Raw genomic sequence first — 26,579 nt, forward strand, 5'->3', positions numbered from 1 at the left:
GCAGGCTAGTCTTTGAACTTTTGGTCTCTGTTCAGAAACGGTTATGCTTATTTGTTTTGAACAAAATTTGCCATATACTGTTGAATTAAAGAGGTTTTTTAACAGTAAGACAAGTTTGGCAGACTGAGCTAAAAAAAAAAACAAACCAAAAAAACAAATTGGAACCCGTGATGGAAAGTGAATAAGATTATTGTGAACAGAGCTTTAGGTTACCTTGAATCCATTATGTTGGTGCTTTGCTTTTATTGTAATATTTTGCATTACAGTAACTAATTTATTCTTGTCTTTCTAGGCTGTCACTGCACTGGTTAAGAATTTTCCTAAACACATGGTTTCCTCAATGCAGCAGATTTTACCTATTGTATGGAATACCTTGACTGAGAGCGCAGCTTTATATCCTAAAACTTGGCGTATAATTTACAAACCTGCTTATGAAGTTCACCCACGGTAGTTGTTTGAACTTCAATTTTGACAGTTCTAATAGTTATATAGATACATGGTAAATGTACAAGAAAGTATTTTCCTTAATTAACTATGCACTTATGTTCGGACTGAAGTAAATGATACAGAAGAAATAGAGGACCCTGTGGATTCAGATGGTATGCCTGCTAATATATTTATATAAAAGTTGTAAAGTTGTAGAACAATCATGTCATGCAAGAAATGCTTGATATTTCTAATTGACCTCTTTTGTAAAGGACTGGGTGATTTTTATCCATAACTTAAGGGTGCTTTCACATCACGTTTTGTAGGTCCGCCTGACTGACACGTTTTTACAGCTGTTTACCTTATAAAAACGTGTCAGTCAGCGGACCCATTGACTCCAATGAAAAAAAAACCAAAAAACTCCGTTGTGGCTTGAAAATGTCCCCCTCTGTTATTTCAAACGGACAGAAAAGCGTGTATTACTACACTTTTCTGTCCTTTACCCACAACAGATCCGTGACGAATCGTTCTCATTCTCCTTCACTTCTCTATGTGAACGGCTGCCAGACATCTGCAGCCGCTTATGCATCCTGTTATACAAGTCCGTTTATTCCTCTGAAGAGCGAGCCCGCCCCCATTAACTACAACTCTGCCCTTTCTGCATGGTCGGAAGAAGAATGAGAAGCCAGAGGAGAGGAACTTTTCAAAAGGTAACCACGAACTCCTCCTCCTCCTCTATCCTCTCCTCCCTTCCCTGGTCACAGCACTAGAGATTCTGTCATTGTGATCCCCTTAACGAGTAATGTCTGCCCCTCCCTTACCTGGTCCCAGCAGGACTTTGCCATTTAGTGACATCTCTATGGTATGGTTTCTTTTATCTGCTGCTAGTCCCTGAAACCGGTCTGTTGCCCCTCGTAGCAGCAACACTCGTATCTGCTGATAAAAGAAACCATACCATGGAGATATAACAAATGGCAGAGTGATTCTTACTGGGACAAGGTAAGGGACATTTACTTTAAGGGGATCACAATGGCAGAATCTCTACTGCTGGGACCTGGGGTGGGGGAAGGGTTAGCAGCCATTAGGGGCAGCACACATGGCTGCTCCTCCCCCGCATGTGCTACCCCTAATGGTACTATGTGAAGCACTTGTGGGGGGTAGCAGAGGAACTGTCCCCCAAGCACAAGTAACAGCACAATTTGTTTTGTTACTTGTGCTGTGACTCGTAGTGCTTGGGGGACAGCTCCTCTACAACCCCCCCCCCCCCCCCACATTGCTTCATATAGCAGCCCCCAGTGACACCATGCACTAATGCCTGCACTAATTGCAGGCATTAACCCCTCTGGTGCATCGGTCAAAGCTGACCAAGGCGCAATTTTACTGGCACCATTATTTTAGTAGCGATCGCAGGCACCCTGAGCAAGCTCCGGGTCCTGCGTCCCGTTGCTATAACAGCCGGAAGCCTTGTGAAGGCTCCAGCGTGTCATTCTATACTTTCTATTGCAGGCTACTATGTAGCTTGCAATAGAAATGCTGGATTTTTGCAATGCATTAGCATTATACTGCATTACATTAGTGATCAGACCCCCCTGGGGTTCAAGACCCTTAGGGGGTCTAATAAATGCAACAAAAAATAAATAAAGTATTAAAAATTCAAACCACCCCCTTTCCCTAGAACACATATAAAAGTACTTAAATACTGTGAAACACCTACACATTAGGTATCCCTGTGTCTGAAACCGCCCGCTCTACAAATCTATAAAAATATTTTTCCCTTTACGGTAAACGCCATAGCGGGAAAAAAAGTCAAAACTGCCAAACCCACATGCACCATCTTTTATCAACAAACTGATCTTTTGCTAAATCTTTTAGCAAAAAACTGATGCAAATAGATGCACATCCGTTAACAGATCAGTCTTTTTGATGCGTAAATTGACATTAGTTTGCATCAGTTTTTTGATTAAAATAACGGATCCGTTTAATCAGTTAAACTGACGTGAAAAACATGATGTGAAAGCACCCTAAAATGTGTTTTTGTTTGGTTTTTCTCACTTATTTCATTAGGGGGACCTAGTGCCATGGGTATAGACCTGGCCACTAAGAGACTAACGCTATTGCCTTTCCACAGACCGTTTGTAGCCTAGTGTCCGTAGGAGGCAGTCACGACTGACTCAGGTCTCCTATCTCATTTTTCTTTTCTTTCAGCCTGTCTTGAGGGACGTAGAACCCAGGATACCTCCCTTGCAGCCTTCCTGCAGCAGTCAGCTGTAGGACTAGGGGTTACCCCCTTTTTTCTTTGGGCACTTTCTGCCATGTCCCCTGCATTGAGTCAACTTGCTCCCTGAACTCTCCTGGTGCCACCGCATTTTATATGTGCGCCACGCTTTAACAAAAAATTGCAGCCACAGCCCTTCTGCTGTTTGTGTTCCACCTAAACCAGCTCAGGACCCTCTCTGGGAGATCCTTTCCTCAGGCCTTCCCAGATATAAGCAGGCTGTGGTGAATACCTTGGAATGGCTGCCTATCCAGATTGCGGCTCAGTCAGTGACTTCTAGTTCTCTCCCTGGGCACCCTCCTGCTCTGGTTCCAGCTTTAGGAGCTGTCCTTGCAAAAGGACCAGGAAATACTCCTACAGGTCTCTATCCTCTTGCTCTGGGCACTCCCCAGATAGGGTTACAGCTCCACTTAGGCAGACAACCTTGTCTCCCCTACACAATCTGTTTCTTTTGGGAATATCATTTTTATTTGTTTTTTCCTTAGTGTCCTTGAAAGGTCCTTGCTGCTTCCAAGGCTTACATTTCCAGGTAGATTCCGTCTGATATCATGGAGGCCTATCGGCTCATGGGTTGGCTGTTGCCTCTGTATGTTACAGCTCAATCTACAAGAGCTGTCGGAGCCTCCTGCCCTATTCGGCATCAGGGCTCTACCGCCCAGGTCTGCAAGTCTGCCAACTGGGCCTCTGCATACCTTCAGCAAATTCTATCAAATCCTTTCTGTGGCCTGTGGCGATACAGACTGGGTTATAATGTTCTGCAAGAGACTGCGCACTAGGTTGCTTGCATGGCTGAGTAATTCCCATCCTCTAGGACTGCTTTAGGACATCCCATGCTGCTGTCCCCTCCAATTAAATAAGCAAGAAAAATGTTTTCTTGTTTTTGCTTCTTTTTTACATTCACTGTAAAATAATTTTCTTGTATTCATTGGGGGGCACAGATCCAACCCTTTTGTTCCTGCCCTGGGCTCTCTTGCTTTTGTTTTCGGGTTTAGGGCACATTTACGGTTGTTGGTTTTGTATTCTTTGGGGGTTTGTTATTTGCAATTTTTTCTCTATTTTTGTCTCTCTCCTACTGCTGCTTTACACACTGGCTGGAAAAATGTCTGTGGAGAGGGTATATCTCAAAGGCGGAGCCTGCATATTTTGGTATTTCTAGTCTCTGCTTCCTTTAGACCAGGTCTATACCCAGGGTGTTGTCCCTCTAATAAATACAATGAGAAGTATTTTATGGGAAATACAAAAATCCGTTTATTGAAGCTTAGAGGGGGGGACTCTTCATTTTCATGGTTTTGCTCACTTATAAAGTTTAGTGAGCTGGCATAGGGAGGAGGAGTCAGATATATATGATGCAGGCTTACCTCCCAGCTATTACAATGGTTCACAACAAGAAGGCAAAGTCTGCATGAAATATATCACTCTGGGCCAAGTCCCTCATCGATTTTACAAGTCTGATGAAATCGAGAAGCACGATTACTTGAAACTGCAAATTAATTTAAACAACCCTAATTTTATCCTACTAATATTATAAGTGTGAAAGTTTGTGTGTTTGGATGTTTGTGAGTTTGGATGTTTGTTCCTCAATCACGCTAAAACGCCTAGACAGATTTGCGTGCAATTTTCCACAAACATAGTTTTCCCTTAGGATTGAGTCACAGGCTACTTTTGGTGCCACTAAACAACATGGCTTCCTAGCAGGAGACTCACAAAAGCAGGACTCCTAGCCCCAGCTATAGACTCACACACACTCCTTACTGTCACCTCAGGTGTAGCCCTCACTCTACTCACTCACGTTTACATATAGATTTCCACTATATAACAGATCACATTGTCTGTGTCACTACATACACAATATAACACATGAGCTATAGACTCACAAACACTGCCTGGCATTTCCTGCCTCAACCTGCCTGCACTCTCCTTACTGTCACCTCAGGAGTAGCCCTCACTCTACTCACTCACATCACAATATAACACATCACATTGTCTGTATCACTACATACACAATATAACACATCACATTGTCTGTATCACTACATACACAATATAACACATCACATTTGCTAGCCCACCAAAGTTTTTCAAGCACTTTTACAGTTTCACACGTCTGTGTCCGCCCAATTCTCAAATCACCGCAGACGAAGTTGCGGGTAAAAGCTAGTATTCTATATATGTTTTTAAATGCATTATCATTGATCAAAATTGATCTTTTCCCTCCCTACTTTAACTTTTGTTTTGCGTAGTAATACTATTAATTTCCAATTTTAACAGGTGAAGTATTAGGTTTTGAGAATCTGGTATTTAGTATATTTGAATTTGTGCATACGTTGCTCGAGAACAAGTTCAAAGGAACTGTGAAGAAAGCTCTACCCGAACTGATTTATTACATTATCCTCTACATGCAGATCACCGAAGAGCAGGTAATATGGGTGAAATTGAAATTGAGGTTGTGTTTTGTCCTTTTTATTTTTTTTTTTATTTTAATTTTTAGTACCTCTGCTGATGGGGCCAATAAAATGAGATGTATAAGAAATTTCCCTGTTCTTGGTGCCCACAGCAGCTCTGATCTCCTGTTACAGGCCAATTGGATGACAGCTGGGGGGACCCGCACCCACAAAAAACAAAATCAGCTGTAATTTGGTCAATGGATGGAAAATGTTGTCGGCCCCACCAGCAGTTTCTTCCAGTTTCTTGTACAGTTAGCTTTCAGCAGTAGTATAAAATCATAAAAAATTATAAAAAAGAGAAAAAAAAATTTGTCAACCGTTGAAAGTCTGTTGTCATAGGGTCCGTTAAAATGATTAAAAATATACGCTATGTGATCAAAAGTATCCAGACACCTGGCTGAAAATGACTTACAAGTTTGTGGCGCCCTCCATCGGTAATGCCGGAATTCAATATGGTGTTGGCCCACCCTTAGCCATGATGACAGCTTCCACTCTCGCAGGCATACGTTCAATCAGGTGCTGGAAGGTTTCATGGGGAATGGCAGCCCATTCTTCACGGAGTTCTGCACTGAGGCGAGGTAATGATTGTAGATCGGTGAGGCCTGGCACGAAGTTGGCGTTCCAAAACATCCCAAAGGTGTTCTATAGGATTCAAGTCAGGACTCTGTGCAGGCCAGTCCATTACAGAGATGTTATTGTCGTGTAACCACTCCGCTATAGGCCGTGCAGTATGAACAGGTGCTCGATCGTGTTGAAAGATGCAATCGCCATCCCCGAATTGCTCTTCAACAGTGGGAAGCAAGAAGGTGTTTAAAAAAATCAATGTAGGCCTGTGCTGTGATAGCACCACGCAAAACAACAAGGGGTGCAAGCCCCCTCCATGAAAAACACGACCACACCATAACACCACCGCCTCTGAATTTTACTGTTGGCACTACACGCTGGCAGATGACGTTCACAGGGCATTTGCCATACCCACACCCTGCCATTGGATCCGCCACCTTGTGTACCGTGATTCGTCACTCCACAGAACGTTTTTCCACTGTTCTATCGTCCAATGTTTACGCTCCTTACACCAACTCCTGTGAGTTCCGCGGAGCGCCCTGTTCTGCTCTCTCACAATGTCTAATGTCTACTGAGGTTGCTGATATGGAGTACCTGGCAGTAGGTGGCAGCACAATGCACCTAATATGAAAAACGTATGTTTTTGGGGATGTCTGGATACTTTTGATCACATAATGTATATGCATGCACAGAAATAAAACCAGAAAAATAACATAGTATAACTGATGACTATCTATTAGACATAATTAATAATTATAAAAGTGTGTGTGTAGGGTAGGGTGTAAGTCTTTCAGTTATTTTTGAACAGAGCCAAAAGTTCTGCATCCTGCATATTCTGCCAAAATAATGGATCTGTGATGGATTTGGTACAACTAAACACTAACTGAAGTAAACAGATTTGTTAATGACCGTTAACATTTTCTGCTGGATGCTAATAGGCACTAAGGGCTAGTTCACACGGGGTTATTTGGGCTGGATTTTGACACGGCAGGCGCATTTTGGTCCAGGTGAGGCTTCCCGCGGCAAAATCCAGACCAAAAAACTACGTATGAACTAGCCCTTACAGTAATGTTAACCCCCCTTTCCCAAGTTTGTACAGATTTCTGTAATTTTTTTGTTTTGTTTTACTAATAGATAAAAGTGTGGACTGCAAATCCCCAGCAATTTGTTGAGGATGAAGATGATGACACATTTTCTTACACTGTCCGAATAGCAGCTCAGGACCTTTTACTGGTGAGAGTGAACGACAGTTTGTGGTTCTCTTTGCTTTCTTCCATTATTTACATATCCCATTTATTATTTCTTTACAGGCAGTTTCTAGTGAATTCCAGAATGAAAGTGCTGTGGCACTTGCTGCTGCTGCTACTCGTCACTTCCAGGAAGCTGAACAAATAAAGAGTCAAGGTGGAGGGCAATGGTGAGCTTTTTAATACTACTCTGCCATTCCCTACAGTTTCTTTTGTATTAATGATCCACACAAACCTCAGCTTAAACCTGACCTTGTAGTTTCTCTTACTGTACGTGTTATGTACTTGAGTGAAGTGCTCAGTTTGCTCAAAAAGTTCAATTTGAGATGACACAGAAGTGGCCACACGGACCATCTTCCAGGGTAATATACATTTAAAAAATAAAAAAAAATAGTTGTTCAACCCTATGCATAAGCTTCCAAAAAAGCTACTGTCATATATTGTGTGGTGTTACAGCTCACATCATTCACTTCAGTGGGATTGAACATTGGCACTAGACACAACCCATGAACAGAACAGTAGTGTGGTTATATGGTATTAAAAATGACTTTTTTTCTGTTTAAAATGTGGGAAAATTACTTTATAAAATGTAGTTTTAACCCAAAATGTTTCATTTTTACAAGGGGTTAAAGGAGAAAATGCACCCCACTGATGTATTGCAGTGAATAGTAAAAATCCATACACTTGTATTACACGCTGCCTGGCATGGTATACCAATCTCCAGCTTCTGATAACTTTCCAGATCAAGTAAAGATGGCGGCGCCTGTGCACTTTAGATGCCGCACTCGCGTCTAAAGTGTTAACTGCTGTGAACAGTGTCTGCACTGATTGCAGCTGTTAGCAGTGAATCCTAGCCCTCTCCATACATCCCCCATGTGACCAATGACCCTTATGTACATCATAGGTCGTTAAGGTGTTAATCACTGTTGTTCTTCCCATACTTCTAAAAGTGACTCTTCCATCCCAAAGCACTGTTGTCAGTAGTGTCCCTCCTGGTCCCCAACAACACCAACCCACATCCACGATCTGTTCATTTCTTGTCAATTTTCTTTTCTTGGGAAACAGAAACATGGCTGACGCCCTCAGACACTACATTCCCTGCTGTGCTCTCATTTTACCATCTGCATTTCTCGTACACTCCCTGGCCCAACAACACACCTGATGGAGGTGTAAGCATCTTCCTGTCTGACACCACTTCTTTATCCCAATCCAACAGCTTCCTGCTCTCACCCTCCCCTCCTTTGAAGTGCACTCTGTCTGCATTTACTCACACTCCACCACCTGGCTACTGCACCTCCTTTCTTTCAATGGTCCTTCTCTGCCACTCACATGAAGGGCCCCACACTGGACCTCATATTTACTTGCCTTTGCACTTTCTGACCACAACTTCCTAACATTCTTTTCACTATCCTCTGTAACAGACCCCCCAACCCCAAAATTAACACACAGGAACCTTAACCGCCTTGACATCCGCACACTGACTCTATTCTTCCGCATTCTGGCATATCCTCAGTACATGATGCAGATGGTGATACTGCTTTCTATAATGCCACAGTTGAGTTCTGTGTGTGAAAGGGGGCTGCCAAGACAAAAGCTCAACAACATGCATCCTTGGCACATGGACCGTATTCACTCTTTGGCATGCAAATGAATACAGCCTTATATGGACACTGTTTTAATGGCACTAAAAACAAATCCTATATTTTATTTTAGGTGGAAGATACATGAAGCTTGCCTGCTAGCTTTGGGTTCAGTGAAGTCTATTCTTACTGAGGGTGTTCAGAGTGGAAGAGTTCAATTTGATATGCCTGGCTTTTTAACTGGAGTTATTCTTTCAGATCTTAATCTTTCAGGTATGCTTATGATTTGAACTGGTTTCAAGCCCTGAAAGAGCAGCCAGGAATGCAGACCATTGCTGATAATGCAAATTCATGAAAATAAAATCAGCTATCCAGTCCCTTTTAAGGGCTTGTCAACTGCCAGACCAATATTGAGACAAATGTTATTGTTAATATAATAAAAATATAAAATTTTCCAATATACATTCTGAATCAATTCCTCACTGTTTTCATTCTGTTACTTCTAGTGGTCATGTGATATACAGGTGCACAGCTTGTTACAGCATATGTATGATTACTATGCTGTGACTGTAACAAGCTGTGCACCAGTGTATATTACATTACCATGAACCGTATATATCACAGAAAACTCTTGGAATTGATACAGAAACAATATTGGAAAATTGCACTAATTCTTATTATACAAACACTAACATTTGTCTCTCACTATTTGCCTGAAAGTTGCCAACTCCTTTAACTAGACAGTTATTCTCTGGCTCTCTAATATAAAACAAACAGAATGTTATGTTAATTATGGTTTTTGGGTTGCTGTAGTCTGAAGTCACCGCCAGATCCATCTCAGACTGCTACCATAGTATTATATATATAAAACGATGTTCTGTCCAAAGTGACTTTTGACTGAACAGAAGAATTAAAGGAGTATTCACATATCAGACATTTGTTTGCATATCCACGTTATGCTATAAATGTAGATATGCACATACATGTGCTATAAATCATTCATGGAACTCTAATTGCATTGTTTGTTTTTGTGGTCTGTTGGAATGCCTGAAGAATGAAAAATTGATTTGATCTGACTAATTTGATCCGACTAATTTCAGCAATATGAGATAGACATATTGCTGAATAGCCTTTAGAAAGGCTATTCCGGCCCCGCTAATCCTTTTATAAAAGAGCAGCGCGTTAAGTTTAACCTAAAAAAACGTATATGTAAATCATACTTGCCATGCACGGTGGGCGTTTCGTGCACCCCTCCACGTCATCCATCGTTAACGCCCTCCTCTGATTTCTTCTCTGTCAGACGTCCTCTTTCTTTTGCGATCTTCCGCCTACATCTTCCTTTCTTCCGGCGGTTTTCAGCTAAATCCCCTGAGAACTACACAAAAATGGCCACTTTGCACGATCCAGCACCATTTTTTTTGTAGTTCTCGGAATTTCGCTGAAAACTTTTCATTCGAATGTCGATGGATAGTTGTATGCGGACACTGGTGCACCCTGAGCCTGCGAGACAGCTTGAATTTCTTTGGAACTTAATCCACCATCCTGCATTGCATCCTTTTATCAATTTTTCTATTCCGTCCACGACAAGATTCGCAATAATGCCATGGGGATTATAAAGATCTCTTGAAATGGGCTAGTAACCTTGAGAACTGTTGTTATTCCACAATTTCAGTCCTCCGTTTTCTTCTCCTCTTTCTGTAGTCCATGCTTAGTGTGGCACATACAGACAGACAATGCAAAGATTTAGTCAATTTCTCTCCTTTTTATCTGGTTCTAGGTGTGATTGATATTGCCCACACCTGTTACTTACCTCAGATGAGTTTGAACAAGCATCACGTATTTTGCAGTTATTTATCCCTAATTTTGAAAAGGTGCCAACAGTTTTGTGCAAGTTATTTCCGCTTTGCTTTTTATGTTTTTGTTCCAATACTCTCAAAGGAAAAAAAAAAGTGTATAGCAAAATATGTAAATTTAATAACTTTCTGAAAAAAATTCATAATTGCCAACACTTACAGCCATGACTGTATGTAATATGTAGTTGTACAAATGCCTATGCAAACATTTAATGTAAGGAATAAATAGTTTGTAGCACTCTGGTGGGATGCTGCACAAGTGGGGACAGATATACCGTATATACTCGAGTATAAGCCGAATTTTTCAGCCCAGTTTTTGGGCTGAAAAAGCCCCCCTCGGCTTATACTCGAGTCAGCAAAAAAAAAAAAAAAAAATTTTTTTTTTTTTTTTTAGGAGGGAGGGTCTATGATCAGCCACAATATTAATGTATTGAATCTCCCATAAAATAGTGCAAAAGAATAAAAAAAAGAAAAAAAAGATTTTAAAAACATAAAAGTTCTAAAACACTCCTTTTCCTAGAATACATACAAAAGTAGAAAATGACTGTGACACACATACACATTAGGTATCCCTGTGTCTGAAAGTGCCCGGTCTACTGAATATAGGGGATCTGCAGTGCTCCTGTTCCGTCGGGAAGGGGTTAATAGGAGCACTGCAGATACCCGATATTCAGCCAGACTGAATTCCAAGTGGGGGGAAGAAAAAACCCAGTCGTCAGGGAAGGGGCAGACAGACAACCAAAACACCCCCTCCCCTTTCCCAGCAACTACTGCACCCAAAAACTCCGACCATTTTAATTTTTGAAATTTTCCAGTAGCTGCTGCATTTCCCCCCCTAGGCTTATACTCGAGTCAATAAGTTTTCCCAGTTTTTTGTGGTAAAATTAGGGGGGGTCGGCTTATATTCGGGTCGGCTTATACTCGAGTATATACGGTAGTACCTTCTCCCAATTTTGCGATGATTTCTACAGCCCAGACGCTTATCTGCAAAAACTGAGTTGTCAGGCTATAAAGATGGATGGGTTTGTATATGATAAGCAATTATGGATCTATAATTGCCACTAATATATGGAAGACTAAGGCCATGTGCATGGGGCCTAAATCCAGATTATTTTTTGTCATGTGGGTGACAAATGCTATTACATTCCAGTTGAGCAGCACCAGTAGTTGTGTACAGCTTTGAACCTGACGTTTATATATCTTTTCTCACATAGTTTCCCCCTTCTTACTTGGACGATCTCTGTGGGCAGCGAGCAGATTCACTGCTGCTATGTCTCCAGAGTTGATTCAGCAGTTTCTCCAGGCTACTGTGAGTGGACTTCATGATAATCAGCCACCATCGGTGCGCATTTCTGCTGTCAGAGCTATTTGGGGGTGCGTAGTATTTGTAAAAATTTCCTGTTTCAATTGTTTGTTTGTGTTTCTTAAATTCCTGTTTTGATTTTTCTTTTCTTTTTTTCTCTTAAGGTATTGTGATCAGCTCAAGATCTCCGAAAGCACCCATGTTCTTCAACCCTTTTTACCCAGTATAGTTGATGGTCTTATACACCTTGCAGCACAGTTCACTTCAGAAGTGTTGAATTTGGTAATGGAAACTCTGTGCATTGTCTGCAGTGTGGATCCAGTTTTTACAGCAAATGCTGAATCTAAGATCTGTCCTTTTACAATTGCCATTTTCCTCAAGTATAGCAATGGTAAGTCTTGTCCGTTGTGAGGAAAATCATTTAAATAATTTAGGCATGCAAAGATATAGATAAAAAAAAATGTTAAAAAAACAAAATAATGTTAATAATGTTAACAAAAAATATTTTTTTGTTAGATCCTGTTGTTGCATCTTTGGCGCAAGACATTTTTAAAGAATTGGCTCAGATAGAAGGATGCCAGAGTGCCATGCAGTTGAGACTCATTCCAACTCTTGTTAGCATAATGCAAGCTCCTCCTGAGAAAATTCCAAGTGGTCTTTGTGCAGTAAGTGTTAAGGTTTATCCTTCAGAATTCTTTTTTATGCAGGGTTTTAAACATGGTGCATCTTTAGGATTTATCTAGGTTGGTTGGGCACCAGTCTAGAATGAAGTTATTTAAAGTTCTTACGTTCTTGGGGGAGGGGGAGGTTAATTTCCCCTAGCAGAAAACCCTTTACAGTCTGAGGTATAATAGTATGTCATTATAAGTAAGTTATGCAATACTCAGGCAACTAAATACGTCCTGCCTATCTTCTAACATTGACACACACTGAGATAGAGGATAACTGTTTTGGTAGAGGTCAATCTTTTGGATCTCATTTGTCCTGCATGAATGGAATAGCAAATTGCACTTTTATATTGCCTGTTCATTCAGTTGTATGGGAATGCCATAGCTAGGGCTTGGCTTCTTTTCACTTATTGGTGGGGATACAACCCTCGGGCTAATTTCTCCGATAAACTTGGTTCCCGTTCTTATTTTCCCCACTAAAAAGAGCAGCAATTAGGAACATCCTATGAAGGCGAGAAGTCATCAGACAAGTCCATATACAAAGATGGAAATAGTTGAGGACAAAGCAGAACCTAGGTCTATGCATTATGGGACATTAAAAGGTCTACAATAAAAGTGTTCCTTATTAATTTCTGGAATATGTTGGTGGTATATAAATATTAAATAAAAATATTTTTCCTTGTTTACAATCTGTATTTCTATCTAACAATACATGTTTTATAATGACTTACAGACCTCAATTGATATTTTGACCACAGTTGTAAGGAATACGAAACCACCTCTCTCAGAACTTCTCATCTGTCAAGCTTTCCCTGCAGTTGCCCAGTGTACCCTGCGTACAGATGATAATACAATCATGCAGGTATGCATAATGTTTTATGTAGCATGCCTTGAATTTTACTTCTTATTATGTACCTTCATCTTTGGAATTGCTTAACCACTTCGGTACCAGGCCAATTTGTGGTCCAGGACCAGACACATTTTAGGTTTATTTTGTGTGTGCGGTTTTGAGGCCTGTAATATTTTTATCATATGTGTTATTCAACAAATTTCTGTGTCTTTTTTCAGTTACACATAGAGCTTTATTTTTATGTTTTTATTTTTGCATTTTTTTTATTTTCTATTACATCCGGGAAAATAAACAAAATAGCAGGGAAATTGTTCGTTTGGCTTTTTTAAAATTTAGTAACACAAAATTCTACTAAAAAAAAACTTTATAAAATAGTTTTTCCTCTGTTATGGTAATTTTTTTTCTATGGTGTTGTCGGGGGTAGGGCTATAACCTTTATTAAAGGGATCCTATCATTTAAACACTTTTTCTAGCTGACATGTTGGAATAGCCTTGAGCATCCCCAATGCTGCCAGAGAACTCTCTCCAGCGACGCCTCCATCTTCAACAGCAACCACCTTTTCTGTGTCTTCTTCCGGCTGGTGTCACATTCCGGCGCCTGCGCTGTTGGCTCTGCCATCGGCACGCAGGCAAGAGCCGAATGCACAGGCCGTCCGGCGGCCATTTTTTTTTTTTAGGGTGTTACACGCGCATATGCAGTACGCTCCTGTAGTCCTATGGAGAACAGGAGCGTAATGCGCATGCACGCATAAGCGGCCTCCAAAAAAATGGCCGCTGGCCAGCCTGTGCACTCGGCTCTTGCCTGCGTCCCGATGGCAGAGCCGACTGCGTAGGCGCCGGAATGTGACACCAGCCGGAAGAAGACACAGAAAAGGTGGTTGCTGTTGAAGATGGAGGCGTCGCTGGAGAGAGTTCTCTGGCAGCATTGGGGACGCCCCAAGTGCTGCTTGAGCGCTGGGCCCGCCCACAGTGCTAAGTCAGAACTAATTTGCATACCGATAAAAACCGGTATTTCTACCGAACGGCAGGCCGGAGGCGACTGATAAAGGTAGGAGACCTTTCTTAAGGCTATTCCGACGTGTCAACTAGAAAAAAAGTGTTTAAATGATAGGATCCCTTTAACAATGTTTTATTGACATATTTTATTTTTTAAATTTATTTACATTTTTAACTTTTTTTTTTTGGAGGGGGGTGTTTAATTTTTATTTATTTATTTACATTGTGTCCAGTATGTACACTGTTGTGTACAGTATGTCAGCACAAAATAGAGAGAACTAATCACAGTATGTTGGAGGGCTGTCAGCCCAGTTTACAATGATATATTTCTTATTCAGTACCACTGCTCCATTCTTGTAAAAAATAAATAAATCTTTTTATCCCTATGCAAATGAGCACAAAAGAGCTTTAGAGGCGTTGCTTTCTATCAATGGGCTTCACTATCTGCTGCTTCTTAGCTCACTCCTGCTAGTTGACTAGATTCACTCTCCTTGACCTCAGCACACAGCACTATGCTGCGCTTGTGAGGATGGCACTGCACCGAAAATGCATTCAGTATCGGACATGCCCAGCACAGTTAGTACCATGTGCTGAGGCAGAAGAGACCGATGTCAGTCAACTAGCAGGGGCAGAGCTAAGCGGCAGTTAGCAGCAGCAGATTTTTAGATGAATGAAGTAACGGTCCTGGATAAGAAATAGATCATTGTAAACTGGGTTCACAGCGATAAAAAGTACTGTGATTACATTATATCTCAATTTTGTGTGGATGGAGTTCTTTTAATGATCGGAAAAGCGCTGCTAAAACACTTTTTCCAAACACTAAGAGAGCTTTTGTGGCGCTCTCCCTGCAGACACATTATATCAGATAAGTGCAGGGCAGGAGATGGGAAGCTGTCCTCTTCGTAGTGCGGCACTGCCTCCTGCCCATTCAGAACGACAGTGTTCTGAAAAACACACTTATTCCGACAAATGTTCTCTTAGCTCTTGTACATTACAATAGCGACAGCAAGAATTGGCAATCCTCTCCGCTTTCTTTGCAGACACAAGGGACAATTGCTAATCCCTGTTGTTGCTATTGTAATGTATTAGTGCTATAAGGGCAGCGGTCGAGAGATGAGTGCTTCTCCCAACTGCTGTAAGTTAACGGTCCTTTCTGTGGAGACAGTCAGGAACATTATACTATGTGCTGGGCACTAATGCCACAAAAGTATACCCCATCCCCCAATATCCCATAACATGTACCCTTTGTGAGCAGCAGGAGCAGACTGTTAACTAATAAACCCCCTTTATCATCCCTAACTTTCCAGTTAGTGTAATTTACTCAGATACTCATTTTGTCCACCAAGGAAGGTTAAATTAATATCAAATATTTTTGATGCAGGGTTCTTCTGTCCGCTTGAGAAGTCGGACATCTTCACTTGCGGACAGGGAAGGACGGGCACGGAGTGCAAAAGAACGCACCCGATGCCCATTGAAATAAATGACAGGTGTCACGGACACAGCTAGTGTCCGCTCCTAGTGTCCGTGACAAATTTTGAGCGGACACTACCTGTCGGACACCGACGGTAGTGTGAACGCTCCCTTATGGTTTGAAAAATACAGTACTTTGTCTCACTTTACAATACACAGATATGAAAACACATACACACACGGACAGCTGCTAACATTTGTTTTATTTGTAATTTGTACACAGAATGGAGGCGAGTGTCTTCGTGCTTATGTTTCAGTTGCTCTGGAACAAATTGCACAGTGGCATGATGATCAAGGACAAAGTGGGCTTTGGTATGTCATGCAAGTAGTCAGTCAGCTTCTGGATCCCCGAACTTCAGAATTCACTGCAACATTTGTGGGACGTCTTGTATCTACTCTTATTTCCAAAGCTGGACGTGAGTTGGGTGAAAATTTGGACCAGATTTTGAGAGCAATTCTTAGCAAGATGCAGCAAGCAGAAACACTCAGTGTCATGCAGGTATCCATTTAGATGCATTAGAAGGGTGTTCCACCTCCTTTTTAAACCCCTGGAGAGGCTTAAAATAACCAACTTTGTATGTTTAAATGGGAATAAACAGGAAAATCCCACTGTCAGGTGCCTGGTCTCTTTTGAAGTGTGAGCATGCCAGTCTATCGATGTCTGAGCTTTGATGCATCGTTTGAACACCACATTGCTGCTAAGCCACTGATAGAAAATATTGCTCATGTGCAGGCCAAAGGTCCCGATCAGAGAGGAGAGTATACAGAACTTATTTTAAACCTCTGCAGGTTGTTTTGTTTTTTATTTTATTTAATAAACAAAACAGGTCTCCCCTTCAATATCATTACATTTTAATTTGCCTTTAGTGAATTATATCCTGTAGAATTTTTAGTGACTTGTATTTTTACCTTCACATTCTCAGTCCTTGATCATGGTGTTTGCACACCTTGCAAACTCTCAGTTGGAGCCATTGCTTGAGTTCCTTTGCAGTCTTCCTGGTCCTACTGGTAAACCAGCTCTAGAGTTTGTCATGTCAGAGTGGATGAGTCGACAGCACTTGTTCTATGGACAATATGAAGGCAAAGTCAGGTAAGGAGAAGTTTGAGTTGGTATTTGCTGAATAATGTTAGTGATCACAATTTAAAGAAACTATTTCCTAAGCAGTTCCATTTTAGTAAAAGAATTCAAAAGCTTAAAGGGATCCTATCTTTTAAACACATCTTTTTCTCCATAACATGTCAGAATAGCCTTAAGAAAGGCTATTCATCTCCTACCTTTCCTTGTCTTCTCCGCGCCGCCTGTAATCCCGTTTTTTTCTCAGGATGCAAATGAGCTCTCACAGCACTGGGGGAAGTCATCAGCGCTCCGACAGCACTGGGGGCATCCCCAATGCTGCCAGAGAGCTCTCCAGCGCCGCCTCCATCTTCTTCTGCAACGAGGTCTTCACCGCGTCTTCTTCCAGTGGTGTCTTCTCACTTCTAGGCCTAGGGCAAAGCCAACTGCTCGTGCCCGCCAGCCACAAGAAAATGGCCGTTTACAATACAGTGGAAGCGGCCATTTTTCTTGTGGCCGTGGGCATGCGCAGTCTGCTTTGCTCGAGGCCTAGAAGTGAGAAGACTCCGCCGGAAGAAGACGCGATGAAAACTTTGTTGCAGAAGAAGATGGAGGTGGCGCTGGAGAGCTCTCTGGCAGCATTGGGGACGCCCCCATTGCTGTTTTAGCACTGGGGTTAAAAGATAGGATGCCTTTAACAATTTTTGCAAATCGTTACTTGTTAGGCTGATTTTCAAAATCCAATTCACATACAGCGGACAAAATATCCACAATTCCTTAGGGCATGCTACAAATTTACAAATTGCAGCAGGCCTTTCAGCATGAATACAAATGTAAGTGCTGTTCACTCTTCACATGGCTGTTAACTCTCCTGTTCACTTTCCATAACAGTTTGCAGTAAAACCAATTCAGCCCACTATTAGCTCTTCCCAAATGGCGAACTTGGCCCACCCTACCCCATCATACTTAACCTGTTTTCTTCTCCAGACTTCCCTTCTGCGGCTCCTCCTCTTATTTGACAGTGCTGCAATGTGCGGAGTCCGTGCATCTGACGCCTGTGCAGTAGCAATGGAGTGTCCAGCTACAGCGAAAGACTGTGACTATTGCGCACGTGCCAGCAGAGTCAAAAAAGAGGAGCTGTCACCGTAGAATGGAAGATTAGATAAGAAGACTTGTAAGTATGGGAGGGGAAGGTATTGGTGATGTTCCAAAACCGGATAATCAGAAAATGTGCCTGGGGCACATTTTTGCTAAAGTATGTAATTTAGAAAGTAGGCAGTGGGAGGGTGTTTAGATTAGTGTAGAAAATGCATTTTCTCACTTATTTCACTGGAGGACACAGCACCATGGGTATAGACCCAGCCACTAAGAGACTGACAATAGGAGAATGAAAATCTATCGGCTCCACCTCATAGTCTATACCTTTTCACAGACAGTTTACTAAGCCAGTTGAAACCTAGTGTCTATGGGAGGCATACTCAATCTGACTGAGGTCTTTCTATCCTTTATCTGAAGACCTTCCTACACGGTGTGGCACATTGACTCCACTACACCCCCCCCCCTTCCCCATCGTCCATTCGTGTACCCATGGGATCTTGTCCTTGAGGTGCTTCAGGCTCCCTCATTCAAGCCTTTGCAGGATATTCCACTTCACCTTCTGTCCTGGAAAGTCTTTTTTTCTGGTGGCTGTTACTTCCATTCACAGGGTCTCCAAGCTTGCTGCCCTGTCCCGGCAGTCTCCTTTTTATGGTTCTCCACAGGGACAAGTGGAGAACCATCTTTTCTACCAAAGGTGGTTTCCTCATTTCACCTCAATGAGAACATTGTCTTGCCATCCATCCCTTCACTGTCTGGATGTTGTTTGGCAAATTCGGGCCTACTTTTCCTTTACTGACCTTTTTTGTCTTTTGAACACCTTCTTCATCCTCCCTGAGGGCCCTCGCAAGGGCCTGCCTCCTTCCAAGGCTTCTATCTCCAGATGGATTTGGTCTGTGATCAAGGAGGCTTTAGGATCAGGACCTACCCTTCCCTGTCACAGCTGACTCCACTATGCCGGCCAGAGCCTTCTGGACTGTTCGGCATCAAGTTTCTGCAAGGCCGCCACCTGTGCTTTCTTCCACACTTTCACAAAGCTTTACCAGATCCATTCTGCCAATGCATGCTTGGGTCGTAAGATTCTGCAAGCAGTTGTGCGCTAGGTTGTTCACATTGCTGTATATTTTCCCACCATGTGGGACTACTTTTGGACATTTCACTGTGTTATGTCCCCCTGTGAAATAAGCGAGAAAAAAGGAAATTTTTTTTGTAATCTCCATAAAATCCTTTTCTCGTTGTATTCACTGGGGGACACAGATCCCAGCCTTGTTTTTGTTTCTTCCTGAGGTGTTTTGGTTCGTTTCGGGTTCAGGACATGGTGGTGGTTGGTTCTGTGTTCTTTTTTGTTTTTGTGTATGTCTCCTACTGCTGCTGTACAAACTAGCTTAGCACACTGTCTGTGAGAAGGAATAGTCTTATGAGGCGGATCGACAGCTTTTCATTCTCCTAGTGTCAGCCTCCTAGTGGTCTATACCCAATAATAGGATTTTACGCTGAATACAAAAAATCCTATTTCATCCCTGACAACACCTTTAATGTCAAATGTGGTTATAAACTGCTTTTTGGGCATAGCTGGAAAGGAATGTATGTGTGTGTATATAGCTATCTGATCAACAAAGGTGTATTTACCAAGCGACATTTGCCATAATAGTACGGTGGATGTCAGGTATTTAAATATAGTGGCCGCTCACTGAGCTGAGCGGCTCACTGATCACGGCGTTAAGCCCCTCTGCACCTCGGTCAAAGCTGACCGATGCGCCATTTTGCCGGCGCCAGAGTTTTACTGGGTATCGCCAGCACCTGTACATAGAGCAGCAGAGAAGTTTGTGTGAAGCAGGTGCTGATTTGTCGGGTGATAAAAACCAGCCCCCACCTCCTACTGGCAGTCAAAATTTAAACATATTCTGCTTTCACCAATAATGGTGACATGTTAATCATCAGAAGCAGGAATTAAGTGATTATAACAGGGACTGTAATGTTGGCACAATTCTGCAAAGAGTTAGGAAGTATTTTTTTGTGGGTCTATTAGAAAAATTCATTTGAGCACATTTTTAATCAGCAAAAAAAAGAATAAAAAAGCAAGCTGAAAACCACTCTAAGTCACTTTTTGCACACCTTGCTACACAGCTCAGTGGCTCTTTGCAAAATTCTTCAGTATGGAATTACCATGGATGACAAGAGACTTCATGACATCAAAGTGAAAGGAGATGAAATATTTGATTTGCAGGAAGGAATCCGCACTAGAGCTAAGACATCCAGAAGTGAGTGTGGTTCTTCAGAGTTTATAAACCTTAATCATTTGTTCTCAAAATGGGATATTTTACAAAGTTGCTCTCTCGACGTACTTTTGTTGCCCTTTTCATGTATTTTTCTCTGCCTCTTGCTCTGTAAGAATCTTGTCTTTACTAGCACCCTTAGGACTCAGGAGTAGCATTCTGGCCTATAATTATCAGTATTTAGCCTACATCTGGAGAAACCACAATGGAAAGTTTTGCACCTCTTCAGGTTCCATTTCCAGTTATGGTTTACAAATATTGATGCCCAATACTGACCAGAATTCTGCTATGTGAATGAGGTCTAGGCAAAAATGAGGCAGTGAAGCATGGATCATGTTGTAGGCTTTATTCTATTTTCTGTTTGTTGCCTGTGGTTACAGACATCTTGCTCAAGCTACTGTTAACATTCTGAGATCTGTCAACATCAATTTTTGTGACTGTTAAAGCATTAAGGTATTAATTTCATTTTAACCACTTGCCCGACTGTTCATTGACTTAAAGTCACAGCAGTTCACAAGATTGGTTCTAATCCCATTTCAAGTGACTCAAACTTTGCCACCTACATAAAAATCTCTGTAATGGAGTGGGAAAGCGATTGAAAAAAAAAATTAGAAGTACTTTATTCCATTAAATAAAAGTGCGGAGGACAAGTTTCTCTCCCACTTTTTTTTTCTACAATTATAATGAAATTCTCTATCACTCACAAAAATTATTTGAATAACTGAAAGAAAAAATATTATAGCCTTCAAAACCACAATGTATAAAATGTCTGATGGTGTACCAGGAGAATGGCTTGGTCATGCAGTAGTTAATGTTGCCTGCAATGATAAGGAGATGACTGCGGAGAAGTGATCTCTACAGAACACTGCGTTTTGATCTATTTTGAGGCACAGTGGCCACTAATTTTAGGATTTCTTTTTATAGAAAAACAATTTTCTGATACATGTTACCCTTAACTACAGTTTTTTTTTATGCATCTCTTTACTGTTTGTCCTTCTTTAAGATCCTCAGCGTTTTACAACCATACCTTTATTGGTTAAAATTTACAAACTGATAATTAATGAATTGTCAAGTGTAATTGAAGCTAATGCAACCAGAAATGCAGAAGAAGAATGGGCCCAAGGAAATGGTAAGTGGGATCAACCTTTTTTCTTCTTTTTTTTTTTTTTTTCTTCATTCACAGATCAGACAAAATCTTTGCACATACGTAATTTTGATTTGTGTTCACCTGTAGATGGATAATGCAAATATTCTTACAACATACAACATTACCAATCGTATTGCAATATTTCCTTGTTTGTTGTATTCTCCCTATAGTTTTTGTACATTTTTTTTATTTTAGATGATGCCAATGATATGTGGGAGGATGAGGATGATGAAGACGAAGGTTTGGCTGGACAGCTTTTATCAGACATAATTTCTAGCAATAAATTTGGTAATTTCTTTATAATGGGTTATTTGTGAGTAAATAATTGCATGTTAACAGTGATGCCATATTATACCTTATGCCATTAATTTGTCAGCAGCCACTTTTTATGTGATTTTTTGCCAAATCGAAGGTTGGTTTTATTTTATGTTGTTAATGGTTGTAGACCAGAGGTGGTGTGTGACAAGGATTGTTTTTTGGTTGTTTTTTTTTTTTAAATTAAATTTCCCTCATATCCACTTTCTGAGTTAGGGGATTTCTCGGCCAAAAATATCATTTTTCAAAAAAAGTCTGTTAGTGCAATTAATAGGTTAATGAGTGCACCCAAATACCTTTAGCAGTATTTTGATTGATTTCTGTGGTTCTCTGTGAGGTGCGACATTTCAAGACCTTTTTCAAGCCTGTATTTGGATATGTGTATAAAGATAACAAAGGCCATCATCAAGCATTGTTCTAGCCTTTGGGCTTGATCACATGGGCAAGAGGGGGCGGATTTTGACGCCGAATCCACCTCAAAATCCGCCCCCTCACAATAGAGATCTATGTAGACCGCTAGCTTCCTTTTTTCCTTGAGCAGGAATATACCGCTCACAGAAGAAAGAAGCGAGCTGCCCTTTCTTCAGGCAGATTCTGCAGCTGATTCAGCTCCGGTGTCCGCCTCACAACAGCACCCTTCGGACTAGGCCCATTCATTTGGGCCTACTCCAGAGCTGGAAGCCACGACAGTCGTGGTAGGCGCATTTTGGTCGTATTCTGACGTGTCTTCCCGCATCAAAATCAGGACCAAAATATGCGGTCCCGTGCCCCATGTGAACTAGCCCTTTATCAGTAGTCATTGCAATAAGTGCACTTTCTGCAGCAGACAGAAGGCTCCATTAGCTGTAGCTCACAATAAAGAGAATAGTGGGGACTGTGATCAGGGTCCGATATGTCGCCAGCCTGACTACTGCTGTTAAAAAGCAGAAGTAATTAGAAACTTGGGCAACAAACTGTAAACATTGAGGAGACTTATTGGGTCAAACTTTTCAGGGAGCCTAAGCTACTTTAAATATGATTCTGCATACAGGAATACCCCTTTAAGTTTGAATAGAAACATTTTAGATTTAGTTTTTAAAGTAACTTTTTAAATATATTGCCATATATACAGACTGTGAAGTCTAATGAACAAAGAGTTATTAGTTTTAATTGCAATGAGGACTAGGGAAAGTCTTCGCCTTATTAGTTTTAAGGCTGCAATCTTAAATTAAATATTTGAGGCAAAGCTGCGGGTGGATCCAAATGTGAGGAAAAACTGTGTTTGTGCTTCCAGTCAAAGGGTATATTCAAATGTTGTGGATATACTGCACGTTTCCTGGGATTTTATTGTGTGAGGAAAAATCCATAGTGGAAGTGGACCTGCAGTGTGGATTTTAAATTTCAGAATATCAATTTGTATTGTAGATTTTTTTTTCAATGTAGAGTATAATAATCTGCAGCAAAAAATGCTGTTTTTTGTGTGGTGTTTTTTTCTGATGCAGGTTTGTCTTCAAAAATACCACATTTCAGTACTTGGGAACATACTGTGTATTAAAGGGGATGTCCAGGATTTGGAAGGCCCATAGGTCATAAGTATCAGATTGTTTTGGGTATGGCTTCCAGGCACCGAGCCGATCAGCTGATGCCATTGTTTGAAGTCATATACAAATGTGGATGTGGATCGAATATACTGTCCAGAGTTTCTGGTCCGTTTACTTTAGCTGTGGCACTCCCACTCCCAATAAGTTGAATAGGAGTAGGGGTACTTCTGACCATATACGTAAGTGGCTACATCAGGTGATTGGTTTCCGGTGTCAGACACTGACCGATCTGATACTGATGAGCTGTCCACAGATTGTTCAAAATATTCCAATCCTCAACAACCCGTTTTAATATAGTCAAAAGCAAAAGACCACTATCTCAGAATCCAAACAGGCAAAGCATTATTTAACCTTTAATAATAAAATTAATAAAATGATTTGTATAGGGAAGCTGAAAAGAGATATAATATATAGAGATAATATATATGTTTGTGTTTTATATATAATTTTTATTTTTTTTCTTCAGTAAGGATATGACAAAGGCTGAGGCCCCACATTGCAGAAATAGAACTTATTTTGTTGCAGATTTTGCTGAGTTGTTTTTTTTGTTTTGTTTTTTTTTAAGCCAAAGCCAGAAGTGGATTGAGCAAGTAGAAAAATAAATGCTGTATATACATTTCACATTGCTTTTGTATCCATTTTTGGCTTTGGCTCAAAAACGCAGTAAAATCTGCAACAAGTTGCATTTCAGCATAGAGGGGCCTCTTCTTCAAAAGGAATTTCTCCTCTCACTGTCTCAGCGGCTTTGACTGCTATCTCTTCTTCTCACTTCCTGTTTTCTTCAGCAAGCTGACTGCTCCGCTTTAACTGAACAGGACACTATAAAGTATCTCAATAAATTTAGACATTGCCATTTACCATGAGATTTATTATGATTACTAGAAATGGAATATATAGAATATACATCCAGATCAAATAATATACACAGTAAATGGAGAGAAAACAAACTTGCATGCTGTTGTGAAGAAAACTTGTGTCTTCATAGAGAGATAGTGGCTGTGTCTGAGCTTTTATCAGCAAACTGCAATATGTGTGATAATCTGTGCCTTAGATTCAGATTTAGGCATCAAGGAAACTGTGTGTACAATGGGAAGAATAACGTAACAGCAGGCAAACAAAGCATTGCTAAAGCAATGTATTAAGAAAAACTCTTGAATTTGCATAAGCTAGCAGTATAGATGGGATCTTTGAGATGAGAATACCCCTCAAATGGATTGTCCAGGATAAAGGTTTTTATGGCCATTTAATATCTGATAGAGGAGGGTGTGCAACAGATGGCACCTGGACAGATTAGCTGCCCAGAGCCACTTCTACTGCCCATTGTAGTGACTGAGAGCTGAAATGCAGTATGACAGGAACCATTCTAGCCCTTTGTTCTGTATGGAACTGGCACCAGAAGTGGCACTGTACTAGAATCAATCATGTGTTAAGCATAGGCCATGAAAACCTTAGTTCTGACCAACTCCTTTTTTTTTTTTTATTTCTGTTCTCTTTAAATGTAACAAATGCATCCCTGCCTGCTTTGTGAGATCATGTGCCTTTTATTAATTGTTTGGCAGATGAAGATTACTATGAGGATGATGAGGAGGATGACCCTGATGTACTGAAGGACCCTCTGTACCAAATTGATCTGCAGGTAAGCATTGTGTAGTTGAAGGGGTTTCCCCATATGATACATTTGTGGCTTATCCACAGATGTGCAGTAGAAGCAGGCCTCATCTATAGGACCCACATCCTGTGGGACAGTGGGGGTTCTTGTGCCCCATTTTATGGCTTTAGGAATGTAGAAATAGTCATTCTTGCATAAGTGTCTCCCTTTGTTCTGTTTGGGAGTTCAGAAAGTAGAGTAAGCTGACAGCTTGACCATTTTCTGAACTCCCATTGAGTGACTCTTGTGGGTCTAAGACTTTGCACATGTATTTGTCACAAATCTTTCATATCTTGCGGATATGACATAAGTATGTAAAAATAAATTAATTGAAATACTACTTTAAATTTAGCTATGGTTATTTTTTTGTCAATGCATCCTTGTCTTTGTTTTCTAGACTTATCTGACGGAATTTTTGCAGCAGTTTGCTCAGCAACCATGTTTCTCTGCTTTCTCTAATCATTTGAATGACAATGAACGTCGAATTCTCCAGTCCATTCGTATATGAATGTTCACATTTCATCAGAAGAGATATCACCCTTACTTACTGGCAGGACGCACTGCTGTTTGTATAAGCTGAGAAACGGACCCCTCTGTTTCGAGGAGCCACTGTGGAAACTTGTGGTCTATGTGGTCTATTTTCTTTGACCCCATTTTATGACTCCCACTTTATTGCCATTAAGTGTTAACAAATACTAGGATTATTGTGGCAAATTAGAGTGGCATGGAGGTTGGCCATGAGTAGCTGTATTCTCAACTATCACAGACTTTACAGTATAATATTTAACTGATGTCACTGGTAACCAGCAACACAGTTCACAACATTTAGCACTTTGGTTCTAGTAGGTCTGCTCTTTTTGGCTCCTGTGATTAATACATTTTTTTTCTACCATTGTTATATTTGAAAAGTACATGGTGCCTTGTACTATAATGCAAAAACATGCAATCCTGTTCAGTGGCAAGTCAACTTCTGCATAACTTTGTGTCTCATCTGCTCTCAAGCTGGAAAGAATCTTAAGAAGGAGCAAACGGCAAAAAAACAGTTGACCTTGCAGTTATTTTTATTGCTGCTATAGAATAATCTACTGCCTGAAGGAGTTCATTAAGAAAATTCAGTCATGGTGTAAAGATGTGCCTCATACCTAAATCTAGTTGAGGATCAATTGGCCGGATCAAATAGATCACTCTCTGTCAAAATAAACTGTTATTTGGTAAAGGGATCAGTATTTCTGAAGCTTTTAAAACCAGTCTAAGGAGTGAAATATTAATTTTGCTAGTCGGGCTGAATTTCTGTGCTTGAGTAATAGTAACTTGAGAACATATAAACCAAATTTGATGAGTCTTTTTTTTTTATCATGTTGCCCATATATACATATCCTTTTACAAACAAAACAGTGAATTTGAAGACAATTGATGTGTTTTCTCCCAAGTCCATTAACAAAAATAAAATATATGAATAATTTATCCTCCACGGTCATAATTAAACATCAGTGGTCTCTGACAATTCTACTAATATTGAATATCTGTTCTTTGCTGAACAAATTTGGCAAGTGTTTAGTTTTGGGTGATCAAATGAAATTATCATATTTATAGATCTGCTTTAGATAATTACATTCCTTTGTTTCACTGTTTGCACTACTGTTGTCTTTCATCTGTAATGGAAGCCATTGCAGTCTCCTAGATCTGTGGCATGACAGATGCCTTTGGTGCCCAAGGGAACTGTCAGGAGGTATTTCAAATAGCAATGCAACCAAAGCATAAAACACTTTTGTTTAACCTCAATTGTTT

The 26,579-nt window shown here is 40.7% G+C and overlaps 1 protein-coding gene across 1 annotated transcript in view; it reads left to right on the forward strand.

Moving 5' to 3' along the window:
• IPO9 (importin 9) overlaps positions 1 to 26,251 on the forward strand; it is a 58,128-nt gene extending 31,877 nt beyond the window's left edge. Inside the window, exons 8-24 of the mRNA XM_075264379.1 lie at positions 293 to 393; positions 541 to 599; positions 4,970 to 5,118; positions 6,844 to 6,942; positions 7,020 to 7,126; positions 8,670 to 8,809; positions 11,604 to 11,763; positions 11,857 to 12,083; positions 12,209 to 12,357; positions 13,094 to 13,222; positions 15,900 to 16,175; positions 16,600 to 16,766; positions 19,953 to 20,086; positions 21,105 to 21,230; positions 21,444 to 21,536; positions 24,703 to 24,779; positions 25,189 to 26,251. Coding sequence (XP_075120480.1) covers positions 293 to 393; positions 541 to 599; positions 4,970 to 5,118; positions 6,844 to 6,942; positions 7,020 to 7,126; positions 8,670 to 8,809; positions 11,604 to 11,763; positions 11,857 to 12,083; positions 12,209 to 12,357; positions 13,094 to 13,222; positions 15,900 to 16,175; positions 16,600 to 16,766; positions 19,953 to 20,086; positions 21,105 to 21,230; positions 21,444 to 21,536; positions 24,703 to 24,779; positions 25,189 to 25,299 — 2,304 coding nt within the window. The 3' untranslated portion in view covers positions 25,300 to 26,251. The remainder of the gene's footprint in view (positions 1 to 292; positions 394 to 540; positions 600 to 4,969; positions 5,119 to 6,843; positions 6,943 to 7,019; positions 7,127 to 8,669; positions 8,810 to 11,603; positions 11,764 to 11,856; positions 12,084 to 12,208; positions 12,358 to 13,093; positions 13,223 to 15,899; positions 16,176 to 16,599; positions 16,767 to 19,952; positions 20,087 to 21,104; positions 21,231 to 21,443; positions 21,537 to 24,702; positions 24,780 to 25,188) is intronic.
• The last annotated feature ends 328 nt before the right edge of the window (positions 26,252 to 26,579 follow it).

Source organism: Leptodactylus fuscus, chromosome 2 (assembly GCF_031893055.1).
Source record: "Leptodactylus fuscus isolate aLepFus1 chromosome 2, aLepFus1.hap2, whole genome shotgun sequence".
Classification (NCBI taxonomy): domain Eukaryota; kingdom Metazoa; phylum Chordata; class Amphibia; order Anura; family Leptodactylidae; genus Leptodactylus; species Leptodactylus fuscus.